General features: G+C 46.1%; 1 protein-coding gene across 1 annotated transcript; it reads left to right on the top strand.

Annotated features, from left to right (window-relative positions):
* The first annotated feature begins 438 nt into the window (after positions 1 to 438).
* On the top strand, positions 439 to 10521 carry OTP (orthopedia homeobox). The gene is made up of 3 exons (XM_056848806.1): positions 439 to 540; positions 1124 to 1551; positions 9986 to 10521. The coding sequence occupies exons 1-3, from the start codon at positions 504 to 506 to the stop codon at positions 10514 to 10516; spliced, it is 996 nt and encodes a 331-aa protein (XP_056704784.1). The 5' UTR covers positions 439 to 503; the 3' UTR covers positions 10517 to 10521.
* The last annotated feature ends 2371 nt before the right edge of the window (positions 10522 to 12892 follow it).

Below are 12892 nucleotides of genomic sequence, written 5' to 3'. Positions count from 1 at the left end.
TTTTGTTAAAAAGAGAGAGAGCGAGAGAGGTGGGGGAGGGGAGGAGGGATGGTGTGGGGGGGGGGAAGAGAAGGAAGGTTGTCTCTAAAGCAATCAATCAGCTCGGGGGAGAACCGAATTGTAAAAGGGGCTTTAAAAGCCCGGCCCAGCCCGGCCCGGGCGGCTGCGGCGGCTGGCGGTGCGGAGGCTGCGGGCGGGTGGAGCGGGGACTCTTTGGGTGCTGACATTTGCAGGCTGCCCTCCTGATTGGTCCCTTCGCTGAGCTGCTCACGGGTTCATTGAAGTGTTAAGCACCTCCCCGTCTCTCTAAAGGACATTATAATGCAAGAGACCCCCTTTTTAACCACACACCGAATTTTCTTTCATTTAGGCGATCTATATATATTATATCTATAAGCTTTAGAGAGCCAGGGTCTGTTTTGAATAACTTTTTTTTGGGGTGGGGGGAAAAGCCAACCGCTAAAATTTGGGGGGGAACGGCTTTCGCCCTGGAGCGGTGCGCGATGCTATCTCACGCCGACCTCCTGGACGCCCGGCTCGGTGAGTTTGCCCCCCAAAGCCTCTTTTCCCCCCCACTCTGTCTCTCCCTCTCCCTCGCCCCCAATCTGCGGCCAAGGAAGAAGCCAAGGGCAGGAAATTGACAATTTGTGCCTGATTTTACCTTAATGCGGTCTAAATGGGCTAATTTCTTTTAAAGTAATTGTACTGTATTAAAGTTTAATTTGATTTAACATCCCCTCTTTTTGAAAAAACAACAACAATAACACAACTTTGGAATAAGTAGACCCAAAAGCGAATTGGGGGGCCTTTCCGATTCAGGTCCCTCGCCTTCCTGGCCCTCTTCCTCTTCCTGGGTGCGGGTTTCTGGCTTTTTTATTCTCCCCTTTTTCTTTGGAAAGACGGATCGCGGGTGTGTGGCGGAGTCTTCCTAGAGCCCCTTTGGGCCGGGTGGAGTGGAGGCAAGTGGAGGCGCCGGGCTTGGGGGCCGGGCTGGATGTCTCAAGTCCTCGGGCCATTTGGGGGGCGTGTGGGCTCCCGGCCTCGGGGCGCTGGGGGGCTCGGAGGCGGCGTCCCGGTAGCTGCAACGCTGAAGCGCGGCGGGCCGCTGCTTTTGCCTCCGCAGGAATGAAGGACGCCGCCGAGCTGCTGGGCCACCGGGAGGCGGTGAAGTGCCGCCTGGGCGTCGGAGGCTCGGAGCCCGGCGGCCACCCGGGCGACCTGGCTCCCAACTCGGACTCGGTGGAAGGGGCCACGCTGCTGCCCGGCGACGACATCACCACGGTGGGCTCCACGCCCGGCTCGCTGGCCGGCGGCGGCGGCGGCGCCAAAGACCCGGACAAGCAGCAGGGCCAGCCGGGGGGAGGAGGGCAGAACCCCGGGCAGGCCGGCCAGCAGCAGCAGAGCCAGCAGAAGCAGAAGCGCCACCGGACGCGCTTCACGCCGGCGCAGCTCAACGAGCTGGAGAGGAGCTTCGCCAAGACCCACTACCCGGACATCTTCATGCGCGAGGAGCTGGCCCTCCGCATCGGCCTCACCGAGTCCCGGGTCCAGGTAGGAAGGAAGGCGCCCTCCCTCTTGCCCCAGGCTTCAGCCTTCTCCCACCGACCAGGCCAAGGGAGGGATCCTACCCACCCACCCCGCGCTCCCCAAGCCAAATCGGGAATAATGTAAGAGCCGCCTGACCCGGTATTACTACAGAAGTAATACTTCCAATAACAAACAGGATCGTTAACTTATTGCAGGTCAGGGAAGGAGAGAAAAAGCCGGTGAAACAAGCCCGAAGGAAACAAGATTTTCCAACCAGCGAATAGTTCCTTTCTGGGTTTGTTTATTTTTGTCCCAAAGTTACCTGAGAAAGAAATAACCCCCCACCCCGACAGAGGCGTTAAGTAGAAAAGCACCACCAAAGAACAAATAGTTTCGGGGCTAAGAGGTACAGCTATTCCACTCTTAAGAAACAAAAATAAACAAAAACAAACCAAAAAAAGCAAGATACCCCCTCCCCAAACATAAATGGCGGGGCTTCGGTAAAAGAGGGTTCCGTTTTTAGCAGCCTGGGATTTTAAGCTGCTGTCGCTCCTATGAACACCACAACGGTAGGCGCGAGACATAATGCTGACCCTCCAATCTCAAGTGCCTTACTTGATTTCGCCAGCACATTGCTCCAAGGCAGGCGTTTAGGAAAACTGTAAGAATTCATTTTTTAAAAAACAAACCCAAACAGACCAGCTCCTGACTAAAACTTTTCAGTTTACTGACAAAAGAGTTCTTTGTCAATGATTACATACACTTTAGAAAATGACAGTATAGCAACTAAAAAGGGAGAAAAAAACACTCATATAATTTGAGCGGGTAGTATTGAATTTCAGCGCGCGCACACACACTGATCCCGATTCTTAACAAAGCAAATTTTATGTGCGTGTTTTCTTTCAGTTCTTCCTTCTCATACCGCCTAACTTGAACGGGTTCCCCTCAGGCAGTATTTACATATACGCGGTGCGCTGTCCTTAGTCCTGAAACTTCCCGTCCTTCGACTCTTTCACATTGGATTATTTCCCCGTGCAAACAGAACGCATCACAGCTATTTAAAGAAAAGATATAAACCAGAGCAAAATATCCACGGGTGCCTCAACAGTTTAGATCGAAATTATTTTTCAAATTGCAATTTACTAGTGTAAACACGCTTACCTGAAGGTGCATTACCAGAAAATCTGTGAGATTTACTTCCAATTTAATTCACTGACAATCAGGGTACAAGTGTCTTTTATCTGACTTGAAATTTGTCTAATTAATTTAGCCAGGAACTGGACAACTCAAGGTGGAGGATTTTTTTTAACATTAGCCTCTATTAAACTTGGACAAAAATTTTGGTGGTTTTTTTTTTTTTTTTTTGAGATGGTGGTGGTTCTCTTCATCATATAAAATTACTTTAAATAATAGATAATGATTAAGATACACCTTAGTGGTATTATTCCCAGGAAAAAATGTGGGTTTCAAAAAAATTAAAATAATAACATAGGAATTCAAAACTGAAAGCCAAGGTTCATAAATGGAAAATTTCCAAATTGGCGGTTCTCTGCAACCGCACAGATTTGTTTAAAATAGGTAATACAATTTTACTTGGCCTGTGTGAAGAATATAATTAGCTTAATTTAAAACAGAAATTAGACTTCCAAATAAAATATAATGGAAAAGAAAGGAAAATGAGATCTGTTAAACGTCACTGGGTTTCTCCGAAGGTTAATGATAGCTATTTCAGCATCAGAAATGTGGTGAATGACGCAAAACCTATAATGAAGAACGCAAACAGCTATTTACCTCCTGCTCCCTCCCTCATAGTGGAAATGTATAGCAAGTAAATAAGAATTTTAGCCCAAAAGACATTTACTTATGGCAAAATAAAGCAGGGTGCATACAGAGTTTCATAGTATTGATATGGATTAATTAATTATCGCCTCTGTTTTACAATCACTAACGAGGTAAAAAATATGCATTCACAAGTGCCTAAAAACCTATTTTTAACATATTTCCACCCAATCGCGGTTGCAATTACAAAAGCCTGATTAAAGTGTGGCAAGGATAATTCAATGTAAGTTATCTTGACTATGGACCTTCCCTTCCAGGTAAGTGCGTGCTGGATCGCTACTTGAGGATATTTCCAAGCCTGAATCCTACCCGTGTTTACATGGAATTAAACCCCTCTGGTTTCAAGCCTTACCCTGGAGACAAATTCCGGGGGCACAAGTAGGATTTACCTCGGAGTTAAACGTGCTTGAGATCTGAGGAAAGTATCTTAATGACCTCAGCATAATCCTACACCCTGCTAATAGCTTCAGGCGTCTGAATAGAAACAGTTTAATCGAGTGGCAATTTAAATATTCTTTACAATAATGTTCTGCAGTTTAAAAAGTAATCAAATCAACATAACCCTTCTCAATTAACACTTCAGAATGATTAACATTGTGTAAGCTTGTGCAAAAAATAAATTATGGGAAATGTATTTACTTCCCAGTTCATTGTATTCTTGCTACTTGACCAAATGGAAATGTAAAGAGTAATGGATGGGTTTATGGTCTCGTTTATACAATCTTCGTGGCGTGCAGGGGGCTCCACGTTGATCCGAGATGGCTGCAGAAGCTCGCCTTTGGCGCAGCCCTCTATGTACCATTACGCATCCATAATATGCAAGAATAAATTATCTCTTCTCCACTTTCTTACACTGTACATTTTTAAAAACCACTCCTGCTTGTCAACCAGGCTTATTCCACTTCTAAGTTACCGCGCCGCTCTCCCCCCCCTTCCAGACTGGGTGTAATAAAACCATTCTTTTTATAGCATGCCATTATTAGAAACCAATTTCAGAATTATTTATAACCTAGAATGGCTTATTAAGCAGCAATGCGAGAATCATGCAAATGACAGCGATCCAATGCAATATAATAAGCATAATCATTAGTCTCTCGCGCTGATTAATTAACTTTCAATATTTTATTTACATAAAAAGCAAATCAGTGAAATAACTTCTGCACAGCCAGGCTTGCCTTTCAATATTTTATATCAACCTAAAAATAATGTGCTGGGATTCCATTGACCGTGTCCCCGCGCTGCCCGCCGTCACCTGCCACATCTTAATAGGGGACAAGCTGAAGAGTATTTTCTAGTTTTCTAATGGAATGAGAAATTGCATTTTCTTCCTCTCCCAGCAACTATTAAAGTGTAATGAATTCGGCCTAGAGTTCACGGCTGGCTGATCGAAATGAACCTGAGATCTGAGCTTTAATGCAGCTCCCCAGATTTCCTACCAAATCTTCGCATTAATCATCCGCTGGATTCCAATGAGATCTTCATAAAGCTGCTGGTGGCGGTGGGGGGGAGAGAAGTAAAGTAATATTCTCTCCCCCGTTTATAGCTGGGGAATTAAACGGACTATATATTTCCAAATACATTTACAGTATGTCTATATTACTGTAACAGCAGGAATCATGAAAGTAGAGTTTGAAATTGCAAACTCCATTAGACCCTCAGTGTTGTATTAATAATGTAAGGTAAGGTAGGAAGGGGGGTGAGGAAGAGCGCCTGTACTCCGAAGTTGCCCAAATGCCTGCGGGTTAGTATATTTCCAGGGCCGGGTTGTCATGTGTGCCTTCCCCAAGCCTCCCTCCGGTTTCCTCTCCCTTTTAATCTGTCATGCACCGGTTTCCAACAGGATACGTTCACATTTTCCAAAGCATATGCGCAGTCGCTCGGAAGTGAGGCAATGAAGACCTGATGGAGATTCTTTTATAACCCCAGTAAACCATGACACATAAAAAGATTTTGTGGCCGCCATTTAACTATTAACCCTAAAACATAATTGAACACGATTTTCTCTCCCTCTTTCTCCCTACCTTGGATTATTATTCCTATAACATTTAGGTTCTTAACAGCTGTTCCTTCTGCTAATGGCCAAGCACGGTTTCCTGTTTAAAGAGAAAGGACTAAAATAATGTGGGTGTTATTCTGGAACTATTCGAAGCGATGTCAGGTTTGCCTCTGAATTGTACACTCCTCCCTTCAGAGGAGAGGAGCCCCAATCCAAACGGTGGGAGAAGTGGCAAATGACGGATCCTACCTGTACCCAATCTCGATTTACTTAAAGCACTTCTGGCCGGACCACCTTATAGCTCACAAAGCTTTTGGGTGAGTTGTAAAGCCCCAAATAGGTGTTAATGGTGTGTGTGTGGTGGGGGAGATGTGGAGTTGTGCAAATCCCATGAGGCGCTCTGTCTGAATAATGTACAGAGCATTTCTCACGAGAGGCAGAGCTCCTGATTTGACTCCTTATGGGAACGGACTGCACAAACCATTGTAAAAGTTATTGCACTGAAGGCAACTCACAGGTTAGTGTGGAAACTGCTGCAAACCCAGAGCAGGCTGAGACAATGGGAAATAAAGCACTGGGCGAGAAGACAATAAAGAACTGGTCAGATGTAACCGGGGAAGGGAAAGAACTGGAAAGAGCCACCTGCCCAGGAATTAAGAGACGACAAATTGTTTAAAAATCTGTAATATGTATCTTGATTTTTAAATTAAAGCTGTGCTTCCACCCACGATAATTTATGTAAACTGTTGAACCAAAGAGTAAGGAAAGAAAACCCGCCCCACTCTGTCTCAGGATAATTGTGCGGAGGGCCCCTAAGCATGTTCACTGGGAAGTAAATCACCACTGAGTTTGATGGAATTTACTTCTAAGTAAGACTGGAAGCCTAAATTTGCGATCCCATGCATACTTACTTGGGAGTAAGTCTCATTGAATTCAATGGGGCTTACTTCTCAGTAAACAAGCTTAGACTCCGCCCTACGGTCTCGGTTTGTATTCCTGTCAGGCCAAGTCCCATTTGCTTATTTTCCATAGCTAGGTTTGTAAAAAAAATGTTTGAATGTAATGGTTCAGTGGAAAATGAAAAGTGGCTGCCAGATAGATGAGTTTATGAATAGCTGAAGCTGATGAAACCTCGGTTGATTAACGCATCAAAATGAAAATCTAAGACAAAATGTTCTGTGATGATTTCCAATGGCAAATACTTGATTTAATGATTTAATAGAAGTTTTTAAAATTGCATTAGGGAAGGGCAAGGAGCTCTGTTTTTAGGTTTAATCTGCTATAGTGAAACTGGTGCAATCAAAGGAAATTTTAAATTGGTACCTAGTATAAGTTTGGAACTTCTTCCTTTTGCAGCTCTGGAAAATATTTACTTTTACCCAAGATGCAAAAAGTAGGATCCTAAGCTAGTCAAATGCAGCCCTGCTTACTGAAGACCCTGTTGGAGCTTAGTGGAAACAGAGACTTGGGAATAGCTGCTGTGCAAAAGCAAAAGGCTTGTGGCATTTTAAAGACAATATATTTATTGTAGCATAAGCTTTGGGCCAGTGGAGCCCACTTCATCAGATGCATGAAGTATATTCTGAAGATATACTTCATGTGTCTGATGTGGGCTCTAGTCCAGGAAAGCTTCTGCCACAATAAATCTGTTATTCTTTAAACCGCCACAAGACTTGTTTGATTTTTGCTGTTGCAGATTAACACTGCTACCATTCCGAGACTATTAAGCAACTACTGTAGAGTCCCATCTTTCCACACCCGCCCCAAGATTTGAATGTGGCATTGTTTTTGGGTGAAACAGCTGCACATGCTCACTATGCCCTCTATTTCCAGCATTTTCATTGTAGGCAAGTGGGCAGTCTCTTCACATAGTTTCTAATTAACCTGGCTTTGTTTAATAATTCTAAATTGCAGTCTTCAACAAGACAGAAAAATCCATATTAACAAACATCGGTCCTTTCAGCAGATGACAGATTCACATCTATAATAGACTTATCTGCAATGTGCCTTCACTTTTTCAATATCATAGTAACACAATCCATATTTGTGTACGCAGATTTCCTTGGATTGGGATACAAGCGTGCAACAGTGTTGCATGCACAGAATCCCCTCCCCAAGATGAATATTTACTTCAAATGTCAGGGATCGCACATATCATTTTCAACTGTGCATCACAGATGTAGTGCCCATCCTGTGGGCAGTAAACCTAATATGTACTTTTCCAAGTAGTCTTTTGATGTTAACAAGAATTCAGATCTGGGGCAATTGCTTGCAGCTATAACTTATAGGGAACTAGTTGTATGTTTATAATATTAATGTATGTAATATTAGGAATGTTCTAGTAGTTTCTATATAATTAGAAGGGTCACCTGCAATGTGTTGGTGAAGAAGTGAAGTAATGGTCTCTCGCTGAATTTATATATTCACTGACCACTTGAAATGAATATACATGGAATACTAAACTTGATAAACTATACAAATCAGACTCCTGTGCATTAAATTATCATGCTTAGCACACATATCTCTTACTTACCATACAATCTTGGTTGTATTATTTGCTTATTCTTTATATGCCATCAGCTAATCACTAAACAGTTTCACAGCCCATGATTTCAAGTCACTAGCAAATAGCTTGCTTACAATCACGAACATAAACTAGTTTCACCTGAACTCTTGGGAGTTAAAATTGGCTGGAATACAAAATCCTACATTGGCCTGACTCATGGATGCATCAATAAAATCTTATCACAAATTAAAGTAATGGGATAGGAAAAATCAAATAAATAAATAAATCTGCCATTGGCTTCAAGAAATAAATGTTGGATATTGGAAGTAAAGCACAACATCTATCCTAAATAGTTCAATGAAACTCACATCCAATGAAGCGTGAGATGGTATGTTATAGCAATCATTATATGCTGTAAGACCACAAAGCAAGTTCCATTGAACTTTGAGTAAACCTGAATACCACTACCCTACCCTACTGTTGAGTAAAAATGTTTAGTATAGTGTTGCATATACATTTGCACCGCTAGTGTATGCATCAGGATATCAATTACAAACTAGTATTTTAGCTTTATCTTTTTGTTTATACACTCCTTCAGAAGGAATCAGAAAACTTTTTGTGAGCCACAGTTCACTTCTTCAGATCTGAAGACCCTGGCAGAAATTTTGTTAGTCTTTAAGGTGTTAATGGACTCCTACTCTTTTCTACTGCTAGTGACAGACTAACACGGCTACCCATCATGATCTATAAAAGTAATGCCACACTAATAATGAATCAAGGGTTACATATTCTGTCAATTATTTTGAAGTAAATAATATCATCCGGGACATTCCCAGAAAATTTGTGTATTATTTGCCGATGCCTTAAAAAAAACAAGCGTGGTATAGTGGTTAAGCGGTTTGGAGCGGTGGAGTCTGAGCTGGAGAACTGGGTTTGATTCGCCTCTCCTCCACATGAGCGGCGGAGGCTAATCTGGTGAACTGGATTTGTTTCCCCACTCCTACACATGAAGCCTTGGGCTGACCTTGGGCAACTGTCTGTTGTGGGGAGGGGAAGGAGATTGTAAGCTGGTTTGAGACTCCCTTAAATGGTAGAGAAAGTCGGCATATAAAAACCAACTCTTCTTCTCCTTCTCCCAAAATCCCAGTCCAAACAGGCTCCCTTATATAAACTCCCCCCCAAATACAAATGTCATTTATTCATGAAATCAAATGAGTGATCCACCTTTTAGCTTTTGTCAGGAGGCTGAGCACGGAAAGGACAAAGCCTTCACAAACTGTAGAGAGAGCGCTTGTCAAATTCCGAGAGGGATGAATACCACTTATCCGACCCTCCCCTCCATTTCCTCCCACGACACCACTGATGATAACCATCTTCAAGTACTTGAAGGGCTGTCATATAGAGGATGGTACCGAGTTGTTTTCTGTTGCCCCAGAAGTACGGACCAGAACCAAGGGGTTAAAATTAAATCAAAAGAGTTTCCGTCTAGACTTCAGGAAGAATTTTCTGTCTAGACATTAGGAAGAATTTTCTAACAGTTAGAGCGGTTCCTCAGTGGAACAGGCTTCCTTGGGAGGTGGTAAGCGCTCCTTCCCTGGAGGTTTTTAAGAAGAGTCTAGATGGCCATCTGTCAGCAATGCTGATTCTATGACCTTAGGCAGATCACGAGAGAGAGGGCATCTTGGCCATCTTCTGTGCATGGAGTAGGGGTCACTGGGGGTATGTGCGGGTACATTGTGAAAATCTTGCCAGTACTAGAGGCCTTATGTTTTTAACTTGACTGTGCACCTTATTAAAATTTATATATTTGTAATTTTAGCATTTTTCAGCTCGTCTTTGGTTTGGAGGGAGGGCATCTTGGCCATCTTCTGGGCATGGAGTAGGGGTCGCTGGGAGGGTATGTGGGGGAGGTAGTTGTGGAATCCCTGCATTGCGCAGGGGGTTGGACTAGATGACCCTGGCGGTCCCTTCCAACTCTGATCCTATGATTCTGCCGTGGGGGCTTCCGTAGAAGGGGGCTGGGGAAGGCGGCGCCGCGCGGCGTCCAACGGCTCCGGCCTGCCCTGGGCACTAACCCGCCTCTCTTTCCCGTCTCTCCCTTCTCCCCCTCCGGGCAGGTCTGGTTCCAGAACCGGCGGGCCAAGTGGAAGAAGCGCAAGAAGACCACCAACGTGTTCCGCGCCCCCGGCACGCTGCTGCCCACGCCGGGCCTGCCCCAGTTCCCTTCCGCCGCCGCCGCCGCGGCCGCCGCCATGGGCGACAGCCTGTGCTCTTTCCACGCCAACGACACGCGCTGGGCCGCGGCCGCCATGCCGGGCGTGTCGCAGCTGCCCCTGCCGCCGGCGCTGGGCCGGCAGCAGGCCATGGCGCAGTCGCTGTCGCAGTGCAGCCTGGCGGCGGGGCCCCCGCCCAACTCCATGGGCCTGTCCAACAGCCTGGCGGGCTCCAACGGCGCCGGCCTGCAGTCGCACCTCTACCAGCCCGCCTTCCCCGGCATGGTGCCGGCCTCCCTGCCCGGCCCCAGCAACGTGACGGGCTCGCCGCAGCTCTGCAGCTCCCCGGACAGCAGCGACGTATGGCGGGGAACCAGCATCGCCTCCCTCCGCCGAAAGGCGCTCGAGCACACAGTCTCCATGAGCTTCACCTAATGGCGTCTCCTTCCTTCCTTCCTTCCCGCCCGCCCGCTTTCCCGCCCTTTTCTTCACCTCAGCCATGCCGCCCGCCCCCGCCCCCCTCCCCGCGGCGGCGGATATCGCGCTGGGCCCGCCATTTTGTTTCTTGAAAAGAGGAGGGAACAACAACGACAAAAGACAACCAACAACAACAGAGACTTACCCAGGGGAGTCGCCTCAGGATCCGAAACCGGTGGACTGGTCTGTGGGCAGAGAAAGCGCGCGCGCGAGGCGTCCCCGAGCCTGCTGCGCGCCAAGGGCCGGAGACACAAACCCACGCGGGTCTTAAATTGAGATGTCAGAAACAACCGAACTGTCCAAAAAAAACAATACAAAAACCGAAGGGTTACATATTCTGTCAATTATTTTGAACTAAACAATATCATCCGGGACATTCCCAGACTCACTCGGACCTCATTTTGATTTCTTCCTTTTCCGCCCCGCCAACCCCCCCCCCCACCCCCGTCAACGGTCGAGCCGCGACCGTTGAGGGCTTCTCTGTTTTTTTGAAAGGAAGCGCCTCAAGAACCCGCCCGCCACGTATCGAGAGAGAGATGAATCTATGATGTCTGTGATGTATACAAATAAAGATCCGAGTTTGTTGCAGGGCTTTTTTTTTTTGATAAGGTTTTCTTACCGGGGTCGTGTCTGGGCTCTGGGCGGGGGGAGGCCCACAAGTATGGGGAACGAGGTGGAGGGTCGAGAGGGGACGGAACCATTTTGATAACGCGTTTTTAGGTGATGGGGGAGGGAGGGAAATCCAAACGAAGTTCCTTTTGGAAACTATTTTTTTTTGTTAAGCACTTCCCTTTGAGAGGGGGGGGGCGTTTTGATTTCAAGGACGGTTGAATTGCAAATTTGGTCGCTTCCCCCCCCCCTTATGGTTTCCGTTGTTGTGGTCCCTAAATAGGCTCTCCTGCTGCCCCGCCCCCCCACCTCTCCGAGCAGCAGGGAGGGAGATAGATAGATAGAGCTGCCTGCTGTAAAGACACCTCCAACCTGGCAAAGACTTTGTACAGATAAAACAATCAGCTATTTTTCCCCCCTTTTCTGCATGTGCTGGTCCAACCCCAGAGAACAGAAGCTATTTCGAAGAATGGACGAACAAAATGTGAAATAGGATGTTTTGTGTAGATAAAGCATTCTTGTTACATACTGGTCGATTTTGTGATATGTTTAAAAAAAAAAAAGGAGAAAAAAAGAGAAAAACTTACTGTCTGTGCTTATTTATTATGGAATTTTGGGTTTCTTAAATAAATGTTTGAGGCTATTATCAAGCATATGGTTTGACTTTCCCCGACAAGTTTATACCAAGTTAATGCAAATCGGTAAATAAAAACCATTTTCAGTATGCGATGATAAGAGCGGCGGCGTGGAGGGAGATCGGAGGCGATTCGAACCGGAGACGAAAGGAGAGACCATGGGGCGAAAACGCACGGTCGCTTTAGCCTCCTTCCCTGTTCCAGCCAGGATTCAGCCAGGATCGAACGCACGAACGTTCTTCCCTGTTCCAGCCAGGATCAAACGCACGAACGTTCTTGGATCGAACGCAGGAACGTTCTTCCCTGTTTCAGCCAGGATTCAGCCAGGATCGAACGCGCGTTCGTGCGTTCGATCCTGGCTGAATCCTGGCTGGAACAGGGAAGAAAGGAGGCTAAAGCGACCGTGCGTTTTCGCCCTTCCTACTTATCATTCGGAATGGGGGCAGGCGGAAGGGGGGGTGCCTGCCAGACATTTGGAAGTAGCCGGCTCGCTTTGAGTCTTGCGATGGAACATCCCATCGATCACAGCCTGAATCCTTCATCCCAGCAAACTTTTTAATCTCTCTGTGTTAATGTCCCTCAAACTTCCAAGAAGCCGTCGTTTGATGGAAGCCGCAGCCAGAGACAACTGAAGAAAAAAGTAGGTAACTGGTCTCTCTCTCTCTCTGGGCGAAAGCGCACGGGAGGTTTTGCCTTGGATTTGCCGCTCTCGAGATGCACATTTTCCCCGAGCCAAATTCCCAAAACTTAACAATAAGCCCCCGTGCAGAGTTTGAGAATTCAGATGGGGAAAATGTGCATCTCGAGAGGGGCGAATCCAAGGCAAAACCTCCAGTGCGTTTTCGCCCTCTGTGTGTACATGTAAATAAAAGGACTGGAGAGAGTTATAGATATAGCGCCCCCCCCCCCCGTTATTTTGCTCCTTAGTCAATCGTTCGTTTTACCGCGGAAAATGCCAGGAAGATTTGCAGGCTCGTTTCAGTAAAAATAAATAAAAATAAATGCTGGAGTTCTTGTTGATTGCGATGAGTGATCTGCCTTAGTTAGCGAAACCATCCCCCCTCCCCTAGCTCACAATGCCTAACTATAT

This window comes from Euleptes europaea, chromosome 4 (genome assembly GCF_029931775.1).
Source record: "Euleptes europaea isolate rEulEur1 chromosome 4, rEulEur1.hap1, whole genome shotgun sequence".
Classification (NCBI taxonomy): domain Eukaryota; kingdom Metazoa; phylum Chordata; class Lepidosauria; order Squamata; family Sphaerodactylidae; genus Euleptes; species Euleptes europaea.
This window is presented reverse-complemented; position numbering and strand designations above follow the sequence as displayed.

Coding starts and splice junctions, on each gene's coding strand:
- OTP (XM_056848806.1), top strand. CDS start 504: ATGCTATCTCACGCCGACCTCCTGGACGCCCGGCTCG. Junction 541..1,123: donor CCTCCTGGACGCCCGGCTCG/GTGAGTTTGCCC, acceptor TTGCCTCCGCAG/GAATGAAGGACGCCGCCGAG. Junction 1,552..9,985: donor TCACCGAGTCCCGGGTCCAG/GTAGGAAGGAAG, acceptor CCCTCCGGGCAG/GTCTGGTTCCAGAACCGGCG.